Genomic DNA, 24,843 nt, shown 5'->3' with positions numbered 1-24,843 from the left:
TTCAGCAGCAGTAGCAGCAGCAGCAGGCATGCTTGATGGTGCAGCAGAACCGCCTTTGTGTTCCCCGCTGCAGTGGGGGAGCGCATTTATCGTCTCGCCTGAGGGAAGGAGCCAAGAGTATCCTCCAATCAGCCGTCAGTGATTTCTATCATCTTGTAGAGTCCGCTGATGGTGATTTATGTTGAACCTGAGAGGCACTTCACACTCTGACTCTACTCACCACCTGGATGGAATCCTCTCAACACTTTTGTTCCTAATTGTGGGTTTTTAAAAGAATGACCAACAGACAAAAGGTGGATTACTACAGAGCTGCTGCCTCACATTCATGAATTTATGCTCTTTCCTCCCTGCAGCACAAGATGGATGAACTTTCTTTTCCAGGGGGTCTAGTTTAAGCTTTGTTTTGGTCTGTGAGGACACAGAGGGACAGAAGTGATTATTGCAGTAATCTGGAAGAGGGAATACTCTCATATCCTTCCTCATCCTTACAATTTGCTTATCCTCTCTTTCTATCCTCCCTGAGTCTGTTGCATCCTGTGTGAGTCCATACCTGTTGACTCAGATCATTCTAATGGCAGGTTCTGGGTTTCAAACTGGAGCTTTTACAGTAGTAGCCAGGTAAGATTAGAATTCGCATCCTCATGCGATGGTAGGCTCTATGTGGAGCTGGAGATGGAGAGAGAGCAGGAACCGTCGGGACATTTGACACGCCTGTTTGGCTTTCAGCACCTGCTGTGACTGTCTGCCACAGTTCTACAACTAGACTGGCTAATGGCATCTCTCTAGTGCTTACTGCCTAGCCTAGCAGACTGGGAGGGGTTTTTCAAGCGTGTGTGCGTGTCTCTCTCTGCGTGTGTGTGTGGGTCTTTTATATTGGAGTTGGTTATATATTGTCAGTGTTAAGGATTACACTGAGTGTCTGGAGAGATTACAGGTGCAGTCAGCGAGGCTTTGAGGAAGGATTACAGAAGCTAACGCCTTGTTGCTGCCAGAAGGGTGGCTGGACAGAGGTTTACTTTTCAAAGCGTACCGTGTTGAACGGTGTTCAGACTGCAGGGTCTCCTGGAGGAGGTGCAGATAAGACATAAAGGTTTAACCCAGGTGAAGAGACAGACAGAGAGGGGAGAGGACGGGAGAGATACACACTCATGGAGAAATGGTTACGAGGGTACAGTATAATGTGGTACCTTTCTACTTGAGCATGGATTATGTTAGAGATGGAGAGAGAAAGACAGAGGGTAATTAAAGAATGAGTGCAGGGTTGAAGTCAATACACTGATTTCTCCCACTTTAACAGTGGAAGCACGGGTTGAATGAGAGATACATAAGAGGAGAAGAGACAAAGTGAAAGACTATCAATTAACACATTTCAATGAAAAGGAAAAGAGAGATTGCTAAACCTCAATCTTTCAAATAAAAAGCACAGTATTTTACACATGGCTTATCATTGCTGGTCTTGATGGTAATGAGTCCTGAATCTCCCAATAATAGTCCTGCAAACACAACATCCAATTGAATCCCGTAGTGCATGTGATATTGATTTTAAAACATGACCAGGTAGGATGGTTCCTGTTCTCTGCCTAACAGGCCTGTAATTGAATTCTAATCTTCTCTTCAGTGACACCCTGGAGCAGTAGCCTCCAGTATTCCAGTGGATTGGAAACACTTTCGATTAGTTCATAAATGAACCATAACGTCAAAAGTGCTGGCTGGAAACCTGACAAAACACCTAGCTGAACCAACCAGTCTGTCTCAAACACCCTTCAGCCGACAACTGTAACCTATTTCCCTCAAATACTCCACATTTTTAAATGACATATATTTTGTATGCGGACGTGTTCACTGAAACAGCTTCATCCTGAAAGTGGTCCTTAGCAGTTGTTATTCTGACAGATACAGACCATCAGGCAAAGAGGTGTAGTTTGGACAACAGCGACTTCCTGGTGTGTTGTTCCCTCACTGTGATGCTTGTGCAAGTGGGTGTGTTATTGGGTTTCGTGTACCCGATACACACCGCTTATCTTAGCCCGACGACCAGGGCTTGAGCTTCAGGCCGTAGGCTAGATGGTTCAGTGGGTAGGTTCTTTCTCTCTCCTCTTCGTCAGTTTCAATGGAGGCAAACCAGGAAATGTCAACGATCATAAGCACCAATGAAAAGGTTCTGACGAGTCCATTTACCCTGAAGAGGTGAAAGTACCAGAGCAAAAGAGGAGCGGAACCTGGGAAAAGACTGAAGCAATCCTTCTAAACCTGGAAAGCAAAGAAGGGGGGAAGGGAAAAAGAAGGTGAAAAGTTATTTGATATCGGTGCCTGTTTGCATCTGAAACTTTGAAAGTGTTTCTTTGATAGAGTGCTGGGACCAGGGGAAAAACATGGGTGAGTTTACTTCGAGTTCCACTGGGAAAAACCTCAGCTAGTTCAAAGAGACAGCTCACATGGTGAGACTGTTCCACAGAAATGAGAAGTGGTTATTAGGTTATTGAATCATCATTATATAGTCATGATGGACTGTCTTAGATACATTACAACACAATAGCAGAGATCATCTGTCAGTCTTTCTTTCCAACCCATCAGCAGCTCCCTTGTCACCTTAGTCATTCCTCACTCCCCTTTTCTACTCCTTCTGACCAATCCAAAGACCACGATGGAGTCATGCAAAACCTAACCTGAACCTAACCACTCCACGCTTATGAGGACAAACAGAGATGGTTGTACTCTGTGATGGGGACAGAAACAGACGGGAAGACATTCAAAACCTTTTTGTAAATGTATGGATCACTACAGGATGTAGGACTTGAAATCTGACTAAAAAGAAGAGAGGAACAGGACACAGGGACAGGGACACAGACTGTTTTTTGGGGACAGAGAACCTCTGGGATTCATAATCCACAGTGCCCTAGTATAAGAGGGGTCGACACCTGTAGGTCGGTGGGAAGCTCTCTCTGACTGCCACACCCAAAGGGAAAGAGGGGTATTTTTAGGCACTGACCTCCTGGACTGGTTTGGCCCCAGCCGGCCTGAGTCCAGGTCACCATGGGGTGCAACATGTGTGTGGTTCAGAAGCCTGAGGAACAGTACAGGGTCATGTTCCAGGTGAGTGATTCTCTCTTGCTCTCGCGCTCTCTCGCTCTCGCTCTCTCTTCCATCTAGCAGTAGTACCAACTCTATTAACACTCCTCTCTCATCCTCACTCCTCCTCTCTCCTCCTCTCTAATCCTCTCTCCTCCTCTCTCCTCCTCTCTTGCTGTCTTGACACTGACACAGCCTCTCCATATTGACACCTCTCTGGTATAGTGGCTGTTTGCCTGAGGTCTGGTTACAGTTTGCGTTGTCAGTCAAAATGTTCTGGTAGCACCAGAACTGTAGAAACGGAGACAGGCGTCAATATGCTGACGTTATGTAGGTCTAATGTCCATCATCCATCACGACCAACTGACAGATCATGTTCACAACGATGACTTTAACACTCCATCCACATGAACAAGCAGTGCACGCTTTTACAGAGGGGCTCACAGTGAAATGAGTATGAACAATGTAATTACAACAGCCATAATGATGACAGATTTTTGGAGGAACAAAACATATGAGAAAAAGAACAGATCATCAATCTACAGAATATGATTATTATTGTGACAAAATTCATAATGCAGGCATATTCATTCTTATATTATTTACCAAGGATTCATGATTCATTAAACACAGAAACACAGACATGATTAAATAAGGCATAGGCTACGCATAGAATGAGATCAGTAATCAATTTTTACTTGTACTTGTGCAACCACAACCACTCTCTCGCAGTTGCAGCAATCATGTCATTTTAATAATCATAACTATTATCATACTCTGTTATAATTATTGTAATTATTGTGAAAAGCCCTGTAGAGCCCAATTACATCTGAGAGGGAGACACTGAGGGGCCAGATTTTCACTGGGAATAGTGCAAGATGCTTTGGTTTTAGCTCAACGCCAAAATAGTTATTGTCAAGGGGTTGCGCTGAAGGGTTGCCACGGTTACAGCCTAAGCAACAGCAGCATTTAGCAACTGAGAGATGGTACATGTGCAAGCACATCTAGGTGTGCAGTCTTATGTAGGTTTTGCCAAGCTGGCCTCTTGGGCATTTTAATTTTTAGGATTTGGGATGTAAATTGGTATCCCTCCATTTAGTATAATATGTTATGTATGTTACAAATGGAATAGCGGTTGTACAATATTTTACGAATTGGAGGTTTCATACATCTTCAAAGACGTATAGTATTATACGTCTTGCTCTGAGACCATGCTGCTTGTTGTGTCACAATGACAAAAGTTAGGAGAATTGACATTGCAGGTTAGGAGAACCAACGACAAAGGTTAGGATCATTTACGTAGAAGATTAGGAGAATTAGGTTAATAAGGTTAGGAAAAGGGTTATGGGAAGGGTTAGCTAAATTGCTACAGTTGTCACCGACTCGAACACACAACCTTTGGATTGCTAGACTGTCACGGTATCCCCCACCCATCCTCCCTACTTTCGTTTTTGTGTTAGGTAACCACACCATTATTCCATTTGTAACATATCATATTAAATGGAGTGCGTTCCAAAGCCTACTTAGGTTTAACCCTGGTAGGTCTAAGCCCTTCGATCGCAATATCTACTAAGCTATCATATTGGATTGTTTTAAGATGGTAATAAAATGTATAGTTTAGCCATTTGATTTTAGGACCCCTGTAGGTATAATTTTTTTAATAAAAAATGTGTTTGATGAAAAAAACTGAGTTTGGCCTTAGAATAGCCCATATAAACGCATTGATTAACACATTTGTACATGGCAAAACAGACAGTCAAAACATAAATCATAAGGAATAAGGTTTTGAATTCTCTGTCCTATATCTGAGAGATAAGAAAACTCAGGATTCAAAAAATACATATTTTACGCATTTTTGGTCACTTTGTTCATGGCATTATTTTTTACCCCCTATGCTCATTGTGCCATTTACCTTCAGACAACTGCCGAAAAGCTTATTGAATCCACAGTGTGGATGTCGGTAAGCAAAACAGATGAAAGCTTAGACTGTGCTCTAGAAAGATGCCTGCGTTTCCAACTTGGAATTCCGAGTTGGACAACCATTCAAAAAATAAATCCCAGTTGGAACTTGTTTTTCCCCAAGTTCCCAGTTGTCTTAAACACACTGAAGTTGGAAGTCAGATACTTTGAAAAGCAGCATGAGCTGCAGCCACTGCAAGAAATGGTCTCTAGCAAGATGTTTAATATTCAAAATGACGTCACCGTGTGATGTGCAGGCTTGTCAATCAACTTTAAGGGCTGGTTTTGATTAGCGGTAATGCCTGTGAGACCATAAAAATGAAATATAAAAATATAATACCCAGGAATCAGCTTCCATATCCATATTCTCTTGTACCAGCAGAATCACAACATGATCTGTCAAATGCATAGTGATATATACTGTATGTGTTCTATTTTTATGTTTTTTTGACCAAGAGTCCGGACATGTGAGTCTGTACCGGTCATCAGAACTGCACTTGGGGCCCAAGGCAAAGCCAAAGCAGCGAACAGGGGAGGGAGGGGGATGACATGAGCACTGCCAGTGGTAGAGTAATGAGTCAAAGAAAGGAGAGGACAAGATGGAAAAAACAAAGGGGGAGGGAGGAGAGGACTTTGTTTCTGTTGATTGCCCTCAGGTGACAGGAGTAATTGATTTGAACGCTTCACAGAGCTGGGATGAATAGGTAGGCTTGTGTGACTTTGCTGATCCCTCGTGTCTGTGTCTGTGTGTGTGTGTGTGTGTGTGTGTGTGTGTGTAGTCTGGAGCATGTAAGGGAGAATGGCAGTAAATTCAGTGACCCCAATACAGAGGTCAGCCATGATGACAGAGACCACATGTGGGGTCAGTGTTTAGATAAAGTGGAAGATTATATCACTTCACTGATCAAGCATTCACACAATTGTGTAATAAGCTGTGCATAAAGGTATGCCCAGGGAAGCGAGCTCAAGTAATACAAAAATGTGCTCAGCTTTTACAGACAACAAAATCCACAGACTGGCAGACTGAGTCCCCTGTGTGAGATCCAGGCAGGGAGTGGTAGGGAGTAAGACACTGGTGGTTTATCACTGATTCCTCTGCCATAGCAGCAGAGAGCTGTTCTCTGTCCCATCTGGGTGATGTAGCAAGGAGCGTGTCTGTTTGCTCTGTGGTCCAATCAGTCTGTACCTTCTAATAAAAGAGGATTCCAAAAGGGTTCTTTGGATGTCCCCATAGACCTTTTTGGTTCCAGGTAGAACCATTTTTGGTTCCTGGTAGAACTCTATCTAGAACCCTACCTGGAACAAAAAAAAAGGTTCTAAAGGGAAGCAAAAAGGGTTCTCCAGTGGGGACAGCCGAAGAACCCTTTTAGGTTCTAGATAGCACTTTTTTTCCCTTCTAAGCGTGTACCCAATGCTTACAAAGACCAGAGGTTAGAGATAGACATAGGAGACACAGAACTGAGACACCGACACCCCTTCTATTGGCAGAAATATAGGGTGATCGGTGTTCCCAACTTGGGAAGGCCAGATGGCAAAGGGTGTGCCAAGAGGAGCAGGCAGGCATGTAGACGGACCATCAGCATTCCAGACAGAATACACTGACGGTTTGATTGCAAAAGATGAAGCTTCTGAATGTTACATAAAATATGCTATAAAGGCACTTTGTATTTCCATTTAATTACATGTATTAACTCTAGGCAATGTTGTAAATACAGAATTTCCAACAGGACAGAAGGTTGATTGGTTTTAAAACTCCACGATGCCAAATAAAATACCAACAATTAAAATGTGTCATCATGGAAGACAAAAAAAAACATCACATTGCACAATTGCATTTGCATAATTACATTGCTTTCTAAAACACTGCATGTTTGAGGTTTTGGTGCTCAGTTCTGGGCTGTTCACAAACGTGTAATCACACATTCAAATTTAGACTCTTCATATAACGCAAACATAACGTTCAACTGAAAGGCTAGTTCTGTCTGCCTGAATACAATCTTCTCTTGCCCAGAGGAACGTATTAATGTACACACCCATATTTTATATTCTGCCTCCTGTCACTCCCCAGGTGAAAGTGGTGAAGGTCACCTCATATATCAGTGTCTACAGCCTACATGAGTCTATGTATTTACAATAAGCATTAGTTGAGTTTATGGGTAATGCATAGCAAACTAACCAGAACATTCATGTATCTACACCACACAGTGAGCACAGTATCCATTTTGTGCTGCACCACCCACCCCTCTTCAGTCTCCCCCTCCGCCCCTCAGTCTCTACCGCCTCCGGTCTCTCTCTCCCTCTCTGTAGAATGGGTTGCAATGCGAGGCCGTTGCCACGGCAACTGAAGTCATTAAACAAGCCTAATGTGCCTTTTTCATACTGAAAAGTTCTGACATACACACTGTGCAAACGCATGGCCACTCATTGACCAATCAAATCAAATCAAATCAAAGCTCATTTGTCACGTGCGCCGAATACAACAGGTGTAGTAGACCTTACAGTGAAATGCTTACTTACAGGCTCTAACCAATGGTGTGAAAAAAAAGGTATGTGTGTGTGTGTGTGTGTGTGTGTGTGTAGGTAAGTAAATAAATACAACAACAGTAAAAAGACATTTGAAAAAAGAGTAGCAAGGCTATATACAGACACCTGTTAGTCAGGCTTATTGAGGTAGTATGTACATGTAGGTATCGTTAAAGTGACTATGCATATATGATGAACAGAGGGTAGCAAAAGCGTAAAAAGAGGGGTTGGCGGGTGTTGGGACACAATGCAGATAGCCCGGTTAGCCAATGTGCGGGAGCACTGGTTGGTCAGGCCAATTTAGGTAGTATGTACATGAATGTATGGTTAAAGTGACTATGCATATAAGATAAACAGAGAGTAGCAGCAGCGTAAAAAGAGGGGTTGGGAGGGGGGGAGCACACAATGCAAATAGTCCGGGTAACCATTTGGTTACCTGTGTAGGAGTCTTGTGGCTTGGGGGTAAAAACTGTTGAGAAGCCTTTTTGTCCTAGACTTGGCACTCCAGTACCGCTTGCCATGCGGTAGTAGAGAGAACAGTCTATGACTGGGGTGGCTGGGGTCTTTGACAATTTTTAGGGCCTTCCTCTGACACCGCCTGGTGTAGAGGTTCTGGATGGCAGGCAGCTCTGCCCCAGGGATGTACTGGGCCGTACGCACTACCCTCTGAAGTGCCTTGCGGTCGGAGGCCGAGCAATTGCCGTACCAGGCAGTGATGCAACCGGTCAGGATGCTCTCGATGTTGCAGCTGTAGAACCTTTTGAGGATGCCAAATCGTTTCCTGAGGGGGAATAGGCTTTGTCGTGCCCTCTTCACAACTGTCTTGGTATGTTTGGACCAATCTAGTTTGTTGTTGATGTGGAATTTGAACCTGCTCCACTGCAGCCCCGTCGATGAGAATGGGGACGTGCTCTGTGCTCCTTTTCCTGTAGTCCACAATCATCTCCTTAGTCTTGGTTACGTTGAGGGATAGGTTGTTTTTCTGGCACCACCCGGCCAGGTCTCTGACCTCCTCCCTATAGGCTGTCTCGTCATTGTCGGTGATCAGGCCTACCACTGTTGTGTCGTCAGCAAACTTAATGATGGTGTTGGAGTCGTCCCTGGTCATGCAGTTGTGGGTGAACAGGGAATACAGGAGGGGACTGAGCACGCACCCCTGGGGAGGTCCAGTGTTGAGGATCAGCGTGGCAGATGTGTTGCTACCTACCCTCACCACCTGGGGGCGGCCTGTCAGGAAGTCCAGGATCCAGTTGCAGAGGGAGGTGTTAGTCCCAGGTTCCTTAGCTTGGTGATGAGCTTTGAGGGTACTATGGTGTTGAACGCTGAGCTGTAGTCAATGAACAGCATTCTCACATAGGTGTTCCTTTTGTCCAGGTGGGAAAGGGCAGTGTGGAGTGCATTAGAGATTGCATCATCTGTGGATCTGTCTGGGAGGTATGCAAATTGGAGTGGGTCTAGGGTTTCTGGGATAATGGTGTTGATGTGAGCCATGACCAACCTTTCAAAGCACTTCATGGCTACGGACGTGAGTGCTACAGGTCTGTAGTCATTTAGGTAGGTTGCCTTTGTGTTCTTGGGCACAGGGACTATGGTGGTCTGCTTGAAACATGTTGGTATTACAGACTCAATCAGGGACATGTTGAAAATGTCAGTGAAGACACCTGCTAGTTGGTGAGCACATGCCCGGAGTACACGTCCTGGTAATCCGTCTGGCCCCACAGCCTTGTATATGCTGACCTGTTTAAAGGTCTTACTCACGTCTGCTACGGAGAGCGTGATCACACAGTCGTCCGGAACAGATGATGCTCTCATGCACGCCTCAGTGTTGCTTGCCTCGAAGCGAGCATAGAAGTGATTTGGCTCGTCTGGTAGGCTCGTGTCACTGGGAAGCTTGCGGCTGTGCTTCCCTTTGTAGTCTGTAATAGTTTGCAAGCCCTGCCACACCCGACGAGCGTCGGAGCCGGTGTAGTATGATTCAATATTAGCTGTATTGACGCTTTGCCTGTTTGATGGTTCATCGCAGGGCATAGCGGGATTTCTTGTAAGCTTCCGGGTTAGAGTCCCGCACCTTGAAAGCAGCAGCTCTAACCTTTAGCTCAGTGCGAATGTTGCCTGTAATCCATGGCTTCTGGTTGGGGTATGTACGTACGTACGTACAGTCACTGTGGGGACGACGTCCTCGATGTACTTATTGATAAAGCCATGTGGTGTACTCCTCAATGTCATCGGAAGAATCCCGGAACATGTTCCAGTCTGTGATAGCAAAACAGTCCTGTAGTTTAGCATCTGCTCCATCTGACCATTTTTTTTTATAGACCGAGTCACTTGTGCTTCCTGCTTTAATTTTTGCTTGTTAGCAGGAATCCGGAGGATAGAGTTGTGGTCAGATTTACCAAATGGAGTGTGAGGGAGAGCTTTGTAAGCGTCTCTGTGTGTGGAGTACAGGTCATCTAGATAACCTACTAACATGTGTATAGAGTACACAGACAAACATACACAGATGACATGCACGCACACACACACACTCACTCACTCACTCACTCACTCACTCATATCAATGCACATAAAACACCGATTTCATTGTATAGACATATCCCAATGATGAGTGCCGTGATATGACAACCTGACATTGAGATTGACTTTGCCCTCAGACATAATGTTTCTGTATCCAAACCAATATCTGCCTCTCTCATTGTCTCCTTTACCTGTCTTAGATTGAATCCCATCTGCCCCTTTTCTCCTCTTCTTCTCTTCCTCTCAGCATCTGTGTATTGATTGACTTCCTCTCCGGCTACAAATATCTAAACGGCTCCCCACAGTCACACCCACAGAGATTCCGCTTCCACCTTCTGTCTCCTGTCTTCCATCACTCTCTTGCTCTGAAAAACTAAGCGAAAAGACAGTCACATTCAGACAGTCACACACTTTTTCAGTGAGGGTTCACGGTCTACGGGCCTTCCGTAGAGAATGATCTGTCAATGGAAATATCTGTTGACTCTCACTAATTGGCTTGGTACTCACCTCAAAGCAGGCTTCTTTTATTCAACTCATCTGCCTCTTTATCATGGTGCCTGTATCTTTTCCCTTGGGAACACCTCTCTCTGGTAAATTTGTATTTGTATGATTAAGTGTGTGTGTGTGTGTATGTGATTAGGTTGGAGGTCATAAAGGGAGGAGAGGGGGTTTATGGGTTGTATTTCTGGTCGTGTGTGTGTGTGGAAATACATGACCACTTTCTTAGACAATAACAAATACATACAGCTCCAAAATAAGTTTCAAAAAATACAAGAAAAACAAATCTGCCTACACTCTAGCCTACGCTATCTACGGTTCTATCTACGGTTCTATCTACGGTTCTATCTACGGTTCTATCTTACACTCTAGCCTACGCTATCTACGGTTCTATCTACGGTTCTATCTACGGTTCTATCTACGGTTCTATCTTACACTCTAGCCTACGCTATCTACGGTTCTATCTACGGTTCTATCTACGGTTCTATCTTACACTCTAGCCTACGCTATCTATCTACGGTTCTATTTACGGTTCTATCTTACACTCTAGCCTACGCTATCTATCTACGGTTCTTCGGCCCTTTTGAGAACCATTTGAAGAATACTTTCTGGTTCTCTATAGAGCTCTTTCTACAGAGGGTTCTACATGGAACCCAAAATGGTTCTGCCTGGAACCAAAAAGGGTTCTCCTATCGAGACAGAACTTTTTTTATTTTTTTTACCCCTTTTTCTCCCTAATTTCGTAGTATCCAATTGTTGTAGTAGCTACTATCTTGTCTCATCGCTACAACTCCCGTACGGGCTCGGGAGAGACAAAGGTTGAAAGTCATGCGTCCTCCGATACACAACCAACCAAGCCGCTGCTTCTTTAACACAGCGCACATCCAACCCGGAAGCCAGCCGCACCAATGCGCCGGAGGAAACACCGTGCACCTGGCCACCTTGGCTAGCGTACACTGCGCCCAGCCCGCCACAGGAGTCGCTGGTGCGCGATGAGACAAGGACACCCCTACCGACCAAGCCCTCCCTAACCCGGGCGACGCTAGGCCAATTGTGCGTCGCCCCACGGACCTCCCGGTCGCGGCCGGTTACGACAGAGCCTGGGCGCGAACCCAGGACTCTGATGGCACAGCTGGCGCTGCAGTACAGCGCCCTTAACCACTGCGCCACCCGGGAGGCCCTTGAGACAGAACTTTTTTTCTCAGACTGTAGTTATTGATAGCTCTATTGACAATGGCGTTAATCTATTAACCCCAAATATGCTTGTTAGTTTATTAGTTTCCCAATTTCCCTGAATGTTTGAGTAGTCCCCAAGTCAATAGCAGCTCATCTTTGTCTATGTCTGAGCTCAACCACTTCCCACTGGCCTGTGTAAATGTCCCCCTGTGATATCAAACAGCTGGGGTTAGAACCAGACGGCACTGAGCATGTCTCCAGATATAATTGATTTTGTGAAGAGGGGACTAGACCCTTCAAAGCATGAGAGATGAGAAAAATCAATTACCCAACAAGTAGAATTGAATATGTGAAGGGCAGCAGGGCACGGTCAGCACACAGCCGTTACAAAAGAAGGAGGGAAACCATTTAGATTGTTTATTATTCATTTTTATGCAAATTGTTTGAGTGATAAGCTAAATTATTCACAGGGAAGAATACGAGTCAGTATAGAGTTTGAGTCGATACATTTGTCAAATCCTCCTTTACTGCTCATATGTTTGGGTGGGTGTACAGTACACCACCCATTCTCGGTCTTTCCCTCTCCCAGAGTCTGGTGTACTGTAGATATTCCATCAAACTGCAGCTAAAAGTTAGGAGATAAAGCCTCATTAAGCCTCTACATGTCCCTGGAGGTTCCTCTGTGCGTTTCCACTATTTACTTCACCAACGAGCATGGAGCCATGAGACAGTCACACCCAAAATGAGTCAAATTGTATTATAAACTTACAAATCTACGAGTCCTCGAAAGCTCCTTCCCTCTTTCTTTGTGCTGTATTTCACTCCTCTTTCTTCACACCCCCCCGTCATCATTTTACCTCCCCTTCCCCCGGTGCTGCTCTCCATCAGCGCCTCTCCCTCGCTTTTCCTCTCATCCCTTTGAACTACCTGCTTCTCTTTCATCACCCTCTCTCTTTCACCCCCACCACTCGTTCCACAGCCTCTCCCAACCACCCCCCTACTGTGCTACTCCGAATAACGTAGACAATAACAGGAATATGTAACGGCACGGAACTCGGTCTCAATTCACGCCTGTTATTTAATATAACTTTAGTGGAAGAATGAGCAATACACACCCTGCTCGCTCGCTCTCATTGGCACTTCGTCTCGACTGTCATTGGATAATATGAGACACTGCAAAGGTCAGAGGTTTTAGGTCATGAAATCAGCTGACATAATGGACCAGTGGATGTATAATGCATTGCGCAACACGTCAAGATGAGTTATCCTTCCAATCTAATGCACAACAACCGTGAACCTGTACGAAGCCATCCTCAAAGCAATCTCACTGCCTCTCATTGATAATGAATGCAGCGGGCGTCCCCCTCCATCCTCTCTCTGTGTTCTCAGACTGTCAGCAATGGCCAAAGGGCTGGTCTTCTATATACCCTATCCCTCATTGGTCCTAATGATGGTGTTGCAGGAGAAAAACAACTCACTGTCTCAGATGCTCCATCTCACCTGGTTCCTGTCATGTGTAGACAAAAGAAGAGAGAGGAAAGAAATGCAAGTTGCAGGACAAGCAAATTACAAAATACAGTCAGGCTTCACACTGTTAACTCCATTTGGCGTGGCGGAAGATGCCATGCAAAGAAAACGAGGTTTCTTATTTTGTCTTCAAGTGAAAGAACTCATTAAGAGGGTGAGACAGACAGAGATGTATGGGGGGTCATTAGTATAGGAAGGACAAACGGGCAAGGGAAGGAAACAGCACAGATATAAGAGCATGTTTTGTATCCTCTAGGGAGGGGCTGGAGAAAGAAGAGTGCTGAGGCAGCATGAGGAGAGAGCGATATAGGGAGTGAGTGAGTGATATAGAGAGAGATGGGGGGGGGGGAGTGAGAGAGGCAAAGAGCGACAGAAGGAAGAGGGAGACAATGGCAGGGGAGTGGGGTTTGGAAAGAGGTGTGAGCAAAGAAATCATGGAGAGGGAGAGAGGAGGTGCAGAAAGGCATGGAGAGGGAGAGAGGAGGTGCAGAAAGGCATGGAGAGGGAGAGAGGAGGTGCAGAAAGGCATGGAGAGGGAGAGAGGAGGTGCAGAAAGGCATGGAGAGGGAGGGAGGAGGTGCAGAAAGGCATGGAGAGGGAGGGAGAAGGTGCAGAAAGGCATGGAGAGGGAGAGAGGAGGTGCAGAAAGGCATGGAGAGGGAGAGAGGAGGTGCAGAAAGGCATGGAGAGGGAGAGAGGAGGTGCAGAAAGGCATGGAGAGGGAGAGAGGAGGTGCAGAAAGGCATGGAGAGGGAGAGAGGAGGTGCAGAAAGGCATGGAGAGGGAGAGAGGAGGTGCAGAAAGGCATGTAGAGGGAGAGAGGAGGTGCAGAAAGGCATGGAGAGGGAGAGAGGAGGTGCAGAAAGGCATGGAGAGGGAGAGAGGACGTGCAGAAAGGCATGGAGCGGGTGAGAGGAGGTGCAGAAAGGCATGGAGAGGGAGAGAGGAGGTGCAGAAAGGCATGGAGAGGGAGAGAGGAGGTGCAGAAAGGCATGGAGAGGGAGAGAGGAGGTGCAGAAAGGCATGGAGAGGGAGAGAGGAGGTGCAGAAAGGCAAGGAGAGGGAGTGAGGAGGTGCAGAAAGGCATGGAGAGGGAGAGAGGAGGTGCAGAAAGGCATGGAGCGGGAGAGAGGAGGTGCAGAAAGGCATGGAGAGGGAGAGAGGAGGTGCAGAAAGGCATGCAGAGGGAGAGAGGAGGTGCAGAAAGGCATGGAGAGGTAGAGAGGAGGTGCAGAAAGGCATGGAGAGGGAGAGAGGAGGTGCAGAAAGGCATGGAGAGGGAGAGAGGAGGTGCAGAAAGGCATGGAGCGGGAGAGAGGTGCAGAAAGGCATGGAGAGGGAGAGAGGAGGTGCAGAAAGGCATGGAGAGGGAGAGAGGAGGTGCAGAAATGCATGGAGAGGGAGAGAGGAGGTGCAGAAAGGCATGGAGAGCCAGAACCAAATGGAAAAGAATAGAGAGCAAATGTGGCAAGAACGTTTATGTGGTTGACTGCACAGGGGAACATCGATTTGAATTGCAATTATTTGAAGGGGACAGGAAAAGAGAGGGGAACGATGGAGGCATGGAAGCAGGGTATAAAGATGTGGAAATCCCCAGACAGCCAAGGTCGGTGTGTGACCATGAATGCACTAACACAATGTCTGTATGCCTAGGTGTCTGTCTTCTGTCACTCAGAGCACCTCGATACTGTCTACAGGTCTCCATTAAAACATATGGAGGCGCACTTGTGACACACACACGCACACCCTCACGCACATTCACCCAGCTGTGTGCAATATGCTCATGACTTCAACCAGCAGGTTCTATACACACCAAAAAGCCCATTACCATTTGGTCAGAGGGGTATAAATGGTGGTTTGATGTTTCACCTCTTAACAAACGTAATGTTGGGGGGGGTCTTGCATCAGTTTACCAGGATCACTGCTTCTCTCATGGAGAAAGTTCAGTCGCCTACAAATCAACATCCCAGCTATTTAAATCTGATTCCCCCAGCAGATCTACACCCATAATCCCTAATTATAAATCCCCCTCTATCTGCCTCTCTCTGTAGCAACTGGCAGGGGGCAAACATCATAGATATGGAGATACAGAGAGAGAGATAGAGAGCACTATGAAACTGGCTTCACAGACATGTAGATATAGGAAACTAGAGAGGGTTTATCTATTAGGCTGGGTTGGCACACATTGATTTACACAGAGATATTCTATGTGACTGAGTTGTGTTGGTTCACAGAAGCCCAGTTTATACCTGGTTCTGACATGCATCCTTTGTCCTGATCTTGTCCACATTCTGATTGTGCCCACATTTCAAGACAGTTGTAGATGAATAAAATACGCATTGTGACTACCTATGGAGGTAGTCAGGCACATGTTAGCAAGTCTAGAGGGATCTGGACAGTGAAACCATTTAAATCATCATTATCCCACCTTCTAAAATCATTGGCGGGTGGCAACATTGACTTATGGCATCAAAGTGTGTATTAAAATTGGGAAAATAAATATTATTTTGAAAGAACAGCTGTCAAATAATTTGCATACAGGGAGGGAACAGGAAATGTGGTCACAATTTTAATACCATGTGTAGACATATTTCTGAGAATGACAAACAATCAGAATGTGGACAAGATCAGGACAAAGGACAAATGTTAGCGCAAGGTATAAATGAGGCTAGAGAGAATCATGTACAGCATGGTTGGACACATGCAGAGGGATTTAGGACTAATACAGAGATTAGTCTACCAACAGGCAGCATTTCTCTCAACCCATTTCCTTACAACAACATTGCACTTTCACCTTTTCCTCAGAGCCTACCCTATTAACGTACACCTTCTCTTCTCTAATGATTCCATTGCTCTCCCTCTCTCTCTCCACAGAAGGGTCAAATAAGTAACACGCTGTGTCCTTTTGATGGAGAAGGTCGACTGAAGGTCTCAGTATAACGTTTTTCTTCTCCCCGCTGTGTGATATCAAAACCTTTTAAGTTGAGAGAAATGTACCATGTACTGTGATGTGTCTTTGTAACCTTACATGTGATGTGTGTATTATTAACATACACTAAACCTACACATTTCTCTATGTGTTGAGGTGTACTGTGTTATTCTCTTATCTTCAATGGCTATCTGTTTGCTGTCTAACCCTAGTTCTGTGTCTTAGGCCTGTCTGTGTGTGTGTTGCGTTCATGTATTCTCCTCCTCAGTCCTTGTGTTGTGGCTCAGTCTTACACGCAGTGAGCTAACCTTGGTCTGTCTGTATGTCTGGCGAGAGATCCGCTAGTGTGGCTCAAAGTCTGATATCTATACTCCTGTTTGGTGCACCTGTTTTGTCATCACACACTCTCTCCACTCATTGCCCTTTCTCTCTATAAACTGCTTATTTTCCATCTTTGTGTTACTCTCTCTCAATTTCTCCACGTCTCCCTCTGTAGGTGCCCTGGTACTCCTTTGTGTTTAATCATTCTTCACCACACTTAGAAAAAAGGGTTCCAAAAGGGTTCTTTGGCTGTCCCCATAGGAGAACCATTTTTGGTTTCAGGTAGAACCCGTTTTGGTTCCAGGTAGCACTCTTTTGGGTTCCATCTAGAACCCTCTTTGTAAAGGGTTTTACATGGAACCCAAAAGGGTTCTTCAAAGGGTTCTCCTATGGGGATATTCGAAGAACGGTTTTGGGTTCTAGACAGCACTCACCTACTCTTCCTTTCTTCTCCTTTTCCACTACCTTCTCCTATCTGACCTCTGGTCTTGCTCCCCTCCTCTAGGTGAATGGTAAGGAGCTGTCCTGTCTCTCACGGGACCCCACCCTGGATGTGCGAGACCCCCTGCTGTCTCACGTGTTGAAGAGGGGGGCCCGGCGGCGGGCGGGACTGGCAGGGCGACTAGCGGGGCTGGACGGGACAGTAGCAGTTCCAGGGGGGCTGACTGACTGTGTGGACAGCGGCACTCAGACTGACATCAGCTTCCAACACATGTTGACTCTGGGAAGGACCGCCCACCACCCAGGTGGAGCCCCGCCCCCTCACCCGCCCCCCTCCCCTCCACTGCCACCCATCCTGGAACCCAACCTGCTCAACGAGCTGTGAGTGGAGTGTGCGTGTGTGTGAGAGAGAGAATTCAATTTACTTTTCAATTTCCATAAGATGTTTGAAAGCTCTGCCGTTTGTGGCTCTGCTTAAATTTTGATACACTGACATATTCTCTGTCTTCTTCTCAGCCTTTTAGAGCCGGAATATTATGACCCCAATGACTACTTTGACATCACTCAGCATGAGGCGGATCTCAGGCAGGATGAGTTGGAGTACGAGGTGAGGCTACAATTTCCTGTCAAATCCAATTGCCTACCGTGTAATTCAACAGCAATCCCATTCTTCATGCCCTCTCCATCTCCATGACCAGTGTTCGTGTGTTTAACTTGTGTGTTTTGTCTGGCACGCATTTCAATAGGAGGTGGAGCTCTATAAGTCTCGTCAGCAGGACAAACTGGGGTTAACGGTGTGCTACCGGACAGACGATGAGGAGGACCTGGGGATCTATGTGGGCGAGGTGAGGAGGATGGGAGTGAGGATGAGGGTTATACTCGCTCTGATCGCCTGTTTGCCAGCTAACCTAATCCTCTGTCTCTCTCTCCAGGTCAACCCCAATAGTATAGCTGCTATGGATGGCCGTATCCGAGAGGGGGATAGAATCTTACAGGTAGGGTTGTTAGATAACGTTCGGTTATCCTTTATGGCAGAAAGCAGGGTCAGACGAGAACATTTCTGATGTGTCTCAGATAAACGGGGTGGACATCCAGAACAGAGAGGAGGCGGTGGCCATTCTGACCCAGGAGGACAGCACCAACATCTCCCTGCTCCTGGCCCGGCCTGAAATAGAGGTGAGAGACCCTCTGAACTGGTTTACTATCTGATATACCATATAAACAAACCAACCAAGACCATGATAACTACACTACAGTAAATACCATATAAACAAACCAACCAAGACCATGATAACTACACTACAGTAAATACCATATAAACAAACCAACCATGATAACTACACTACAGTAAATACCATATAAACAAACCAACCATGATAACTACACTACAGTAAATACCATATAAACAAACCAACCAAGACCATGATAACTACACTACAGTAAATACCATATAAACAAACCAACCAAGACCATGATAACTACACTACAGTAAATACCATATAAACAAACCAACCAAGACCATGATAACTACACTACAGTAAATACCATATAAACAAACCAACCAAGACCATGATAACTACACTACAGTAAATACCATATAAACAAACCAACCATGATAACTACACTACAGTAAATACCATATAAACAAACCAACCAAGACCATGATAACTACACTACAGTAAATACCATATAAACAAACCAACCAAGACCATGATAACTACACAACAGCAAATACCATATAAACAAACCAACCAAGACCATGATAACTACACAACAGCAAATACCATATAACCACCAAAGTTGCTTCATTCTTCACACCAAAATTAACTCAAATTCAAGTCAACTAGTTTCTTAACAAAAAGGACATAAGAAATGACATATAGAAACCTAGAGACACACCATTTGTGTAAAAAATAAATAAGACTGGAGGTATGAGTCTCCCCCTACCCTGTTAACCCATGTAAGGAGACAGGAGACGTGGGAGAAGTAAGAGGGAGACAGGGAGAAATGGAGCTGGACGGGAGCGATAGCTAGCGAGGAGAGGGAGAGCCTGGTTGTTTTCAGTACGTGCCAATGTGGCATTGCTTTGTTTCCCTCAAGGTCACAGCTCAACAGACATAAGGACACAGTCCCAGGACATCCCATAATGTATATACACACACCCAGCAAATGGGTAGTCACTGACCACACACACCTCCAGATGGAACGGCATAGTTTACCATTTTTATGCTGAGAGTGATGCACGAGGCATAGACACACACCAATATACCTTCTCACACACAGCCATGCAAAACAAATGTGTGTGCGCTCTGAGACACACTCAGAGTGTTGACATCAGAATGCAGTCCACATTCAGCCCAGAATGAGCTAGAGGGCAGATTTAAGAGAGGGCCATTAAATGTAGGCTGCTACCCAGACAAAGGCACTACTGCAAGTACCCTCAAATTCCCCTTATTCATCTGGCACCCTCGAATCTGCAGAGAGACGTGACACGCAGGGTAGACTAAAACTGCAGCTAGAATAACAATACAATTTCATGGTTAGGAACACCATACGAATATGGAAGAAAATGAAACGTATTCTACAAGAACCAGTATCACTCCCTGAAAACACAACCCTATGGAAAAATCATTGGACAGCTTTTCAGAATTCACAGATAAATTGGTCCACATGGAAAACTAAAGGCATAGAACCATAAATGGCTTGGTAAAAGGAAATCAATGCATTTCCATGAAATCATTAAAAAGCTATTTTGGACTGACAAAATGTAGATATTTTCAAATACACGCAACTTAAATGTTTCCTATCAAGATATTTCTATTTGAAATCTTTTGGATGTCAGAGCGATCCTCTTTGAGTCAGGATATGCTGTTCATATGATAGGCCTTCTGCAAGGTTTTGTTTATCTTACCTGTCTACCTGACAATCTCCTAGAAAGAAATATAAACTATTGGAACCAAGAATTAAAAGGAACTGATATTGACACAAGATGGAGGGAATGTTGGAACATATTGTAACTAACGAAATTACAGGTAACGAACATGTATGCTTAATCCAGAATAAACGAATGTTTCAAATGAATTACACAAGGGACAAAATTCACAAATGAAGCCCATGAGTTGTGGGTGGAGTTATCTGTCAGAGGTATTACAATGTAAATGCACTTTTACTCTGTCTGTCTACCTATTCCAAGACATGGCATATGAGGCTTCAGTGAGATACCCAATGGGTTGGAAGATACTTTTCTAGTCGATCATCTTGAAACAACATATACTTCAAAAATGGAAATCAACCAATCCTCTATCGTTAACACAATGGAAAGGCCTAATGCTTTATTATCTAAATGTTGAAACTGTGTGGGAGACAGAGAGAAACAAAATAGTGCAATTTGAGGCCATGTGGCAGGGAGAGATAGGGGTGTGAGCAGGGGTGATGTTATGAATGTTTGTGTGCGTCTGTATGTTGTTGATGGTTTGTCTATGTTTAGTATTGTTAAAAAAAGGGCAACAAATGTAATCTTACAAAAATAAAACTATAATAATAAGATTCGTCGATAAAGTATAGTCTCACATTGAAAACGCAGAGTGAAGAGAGGAGAAGAGATGGGGATCATCCAAGGACTGTATATATGAGCAGATATTAAGGATTTCTTCAACTGTCGGGAAAGAGCAAGAGAGAGCGACAGAGAAATAAGGAAATGAAGGGTTTTTTGAATAATAATATCTCTCAACCTGAATACAGTTAAACAATTCAAGTGTAAACCAAATCAATGAACTCTTTAAAGCCCAATGTTACATATATGTAACATTGTCTTTAAACACCTGGTAAAGTGTCTGCACGCGTTCAATACATAAAGAGGAGTAACTTGAAGTGATCGCAATAAACACTTTTGGCACCATCTGGTGGCCAATCTTTGTAATGACACCGTGAGCAAAAATATTCAGTCACTTGAAAGTTTGCTATATATATATATGAAACATAGGGTATTAAGTGATGCATACCAACAGTTTTTATATTTATTTTCCAGAAATACGTTATTTGGAGTCTCCTTTCACTTCCGTTCACACTTCTTTCAATTTTGTTTATGCAAGGAAAACTGGGTCCAGGTTTCTAAGGGTTAAATGTAATCAACTCCACTCTGAGTGGTGATTTGTTTACTGAATTAAAGCATACACATTTAATCAATATCTCAGGGGATCTGGATAAAGGGAGTAAATTAAAACGAGCAATTTGTAATTCTGCTGTACTATTCACTGGTGGTAAAAACACCACACAGAGTGGTGGTGTGTGTTTTTGTGCACGCTTGTAAGTGCACGTGTGTGCGTGCGTGCATATAGTTGGGTGGGTGGGTGTGCATGTGCATACATTTAACTTTGGGTCCAATTTTCCTTCTTTTCATCCGGACAGCTCAGTGGAAAATACCCCTCAGTAAAAATGCCTTTAAAATGGTAATGAAATCACATTACCTTGGCTCCTACTGCCATCTAGTGACTGAGATAAACGGATAACAGACATCTGTAACATGTTGTATGAGGTTCCCAAGAGTACAAGAAACTGTTCAATCTAACATATAATTTCAATCTTTCTTTTCCTTTCTCCTTTGCCCTTTTCCCGCCTCAATGACACCTTCAACTCAATAACGAAACCACAACGGCAATCAAACAAAATAAACACAATCCGTGAAACACATTCTCCAACTTAGAATGACAACCAGCTCGACCCAGATGAACTGGACCTGGAGGTTCTGGATAACGCTGTCCACCTGCCCAGCCCCCATCAGCTGAGGAACAGGGCCTCCATGCTGGGCGAAGGACCAGGGGTCGTGGGTGGGGGTGGTGTGGTGGTGGTCCGCGGGCGAGGTCACCGTGACTCTCCAGGCCTGCTCCACACGTTGCTGAGTAACAGCCAGGAGCTGGACAGCGGGGTGGGTCGTACAGATGAGAGTACCCGCAATGAGGAGTCCTCAGAACACGACCTACTAGGGGACGACCAGACCAGCGCCCCCACCACCAACGCCACCAACACCCCCGGCAGCATGCGCAGGTTCCACTCTGGCCAGGGGGACAGGGACACCCCACCCCTTCTACATGGCCACTCCACAGAGTTCCACTTCAGCACAGACTCTCTACTAGGTCTGGACTGTCTGGGTGGGGGAGGAGGTGGTGACCTGGCAGGGGAGAGGGTCTACGCAGCTGACCCAGTGATGATGATGATGCCGGGTCTGACAGAAGAAGAGTGTGAGAGGTACAGGGAACTCTTGGAGATCAAGTGTTATTATGAGAAGAACAGCAATGCTCTTCTGCTGCTGGGGGAGCATGGGGGTCATGGGGGACAGGGGGGCGATGGGGGGATTCCTCTGGATGTGAACAGGAATGAGAGCCTGATGCAGCATGAGATGGCCCTTGTGGAAGAGGAGCTACGCCACCTGGAGTTCAAGTGTCGTAACATCCTGAGGGCCCAGAAGATGCAGCAGCTCCGGGAGCGCTGTCTGAAGGCATGGCCCCTGGAGGAGGAGAGTGGGGCCGGGGCTGGGCGGGTGGCTCCTTTGGTTAGCGAGGAGTCCTGTCACCATGAGCTGTCAGACATTAATGAGCTCCCTGAAAGGGAGCGCTCCGACAAGGACAGCACCAGCGCCTACAACACAGGAGGGGAGAGCTGCAGGAGCACCCCTCTGGTCAGCGAACAGTACCCCTCCCCCTCTGCACATGGCCACAGCAGCTTGGAGGGGGGAGACTCTACCTCTTTGCCGTCGCGGACCCCCAGCCGGCACAGGGAGAGGGGAGGCAGGAGTGAGAGGGGGCAGGCTAACCTGAACCAGCCCTACTCCCCTAGCTCACACAGGAGGGGAGCGGAAGTCAAGACCTCTAGCCCGAGAGGGGCCAAGTTCAGATCCTTGTCCCGCGACGGGGGGGCAAGGAGGGGGTCAGACGGAGGGGTGAGATGCCCTAAAACCAATGGGACAGTGGAGGGGAGGGAAGGGCGTAGCGCTGAGAACAGTCCTTATCTGTCCCGCCGCCACTCTGGCTCCAGAATCCCCCTGCGCTACCAGAGCTGCATGCAGCTGAGGTCCCCCTCCACATCCGAGGGCCTGGAGAGACCCAGGGATGGCAGCGAGAGTCCCATGAGCCTGGGGAGCACATGCAAGGACATCCCCCAGGGCCCTGTGTCCATGCCATCCTTACCCATCCCCCCTCCCCTGCCTCCGCCGGCCTCGCCGCGTATGGAGTGGAAGGTCAAAGTACGCAGCGACGGATCTCGCTATGTTGCCAAGCGGCCCGTTAGGGACCGCCTTCTGAAGGCCCGGGCCATTAAGATCCGGGAGGAGCGCAGCGGCATGACCACGGACGACGACGCCGTCAGCGAGATGAAGATGGGCCGCTATTGGTCCAAGGAGGAAAGGAAGCAGCAGCTTCTCAGGGCCCGGGAACAGCGCAGACGCAGGGAGTTTATGATGCAGAGCAGGCTGGACTGCCTGAGGGAGAGGGATAGGGAGTCCAGTGGCGGTGGACAACAGGGGGCTCCGCAGGGACAGGAGCCCACTACCATCTTGGAGCTGAGCCACAGGAGGAGCCAGAAGAAACGGAGCCGTAGGATCCTGGACAACTGGATCACCATCCAGGAACTACTGGCCCACGGAACCAGGTCCCCTGACGGCAAGAAGGTCTACAACCCTCTGCTGTCAGTCACCACTGTCTAATGGAGAGGGTGGAAGACCGAGAAAGAAAAGAGAGGGTGACCAACAAAGTGAGATTGAGAGGAAGTGTAAGAGTGATTGAAATAAATGGTCCAGAGGAAGTGGGTTGCTTTGGAGAGGGAAAGAAACCAACTGTCGACTGATCTGCCATTGCATATTGGAGAGAGATTGGGTGATAGTCTGTACAACCTTCTCCTTAGTTACCAACAGCTGTGATGAAGGAAAAGAGAGGAGAGAGAATGGCGCAGTGTAGAAGAGAATATAATTACTGGTAACCCATACTGCAAGCTGTCGTTTCTGCCTGAAAGAATTATAAACATAAGCAGGTAGGCAAGACAACAGAAGTGAAACGAAAGTGCTGGTGAAATAAACCAATCTGTAGCTATTGACCAGCGTTTCTTTGCTATACCATTCTTATAAGGACAGTGCCTCGAACGCCCACTAATAAGCTTGTGTATGGCATTTAACGGAGTATACAAAGCACATTGGCCAACAAGAATAAAGTAAAGGACAACATGACTGACTAATGAATGAAACGTCGACATTGTGGTAAGATCTGACGAGCACGTTTTAATATGAATAAATTGAGAAGCACAGTGAGGGGGAAAAAAGCACACCAAATCCCACAGCACAGGAAACATGACAACTATATCTCTGGTGGTTGAGAGCTGAGGAAATCTTCTTGAACGTGTCTTCTGATGGCTGGTACGATTGTATTCTGCGGTGAAGTTACTTATACAGTATGACAGCACAATCTGAGGAGTTGAAAGTGGTTCTTTGACATTTGATTACTTGCATGTTGACTATAAATGTTAAGTAACATATACTTCAAAAAACGTGACAAAAAGTTGGTGTGAAATTGTGGATGTGACATGTTCTTAATTTGTTGACTTCTTAGACTAGAAAACAATGTGGCTGTTTGTTCAGTATACCGTGATGTCTGGTCCATAAACGTTTTACAATAAAAGCCTTTTCTATATAATTTGTTGAAGTGATTTCGTCCTTTGAATTGTTGGCATATTTTCTGTCATACAGCACCATGCTCAAAACTGTCCCAAGGGAGTTGCTGAAGGTCAGGAACAACTACACCTGTGGTTTAGGTTCACAACACAAGGAGTGTACTGATCGATTCAGCACCACACATTTCACTATTCTGTCAAACCACGTAAAGAAATTCAGATGGAAAAAAGGA

General features: G+C 45.8%; 1 protein-coding gene across 1 annotated transcript; it reads left to right on the top strand.

Annotated features, from left to right (window-relative positions):
• The first annotated feature begins 831 nt into the window (after window positions 1-831).
• LOC139367648 (PDZ domain-containing protein 4-like) lies at window positions 832-24,633 on the top strand. Its single transcript, XM_071105917.1, has 8 exons — window positions 832-3,093; window positions 16,141-16,194; window positions 17,022-17,338; window positions 17,474-17,564; window positions 17,704-17,802; window positions 17,890-17,952; window positions 18,032-18,133; window positions 21,660-24,633. Exons 1-8 carry the CDS (start codon window positions 3,034-3,036, stop codon window positions 23,652-23,654), a joined length of 2,781 nt encoding a protein of 926 aa, XP_070962018.1. The 5' UTR covers window positions 832-3,033; the 3' UTR covers window positions 23,655-24,633.
• The last annotated feature ends 210 nt before the right edge of the window (window positions 24,634-24,843 follow it).

This window comes from Oncorhynchus clarkii, chromosome 16 (genome assembly GCF_045791955.1).
Source record: "Oncorhynchus clarkii lewisi isolate Uvic-CL-2024 chromosome 16, UVic_Ocla_1.0, whole genome shotgun sequence".
In the NCBI taxonomy this organism is placed as follows: Eukaryota; Metazoa; Chordata; class Actinopteri; order Salmoniformes; family Salmonidae; genus Oncorhynchus; species Oncorhynchus clarkii.
This window is presented reverse-complemented; position numbering and strand designations above follow the sequence as displayed.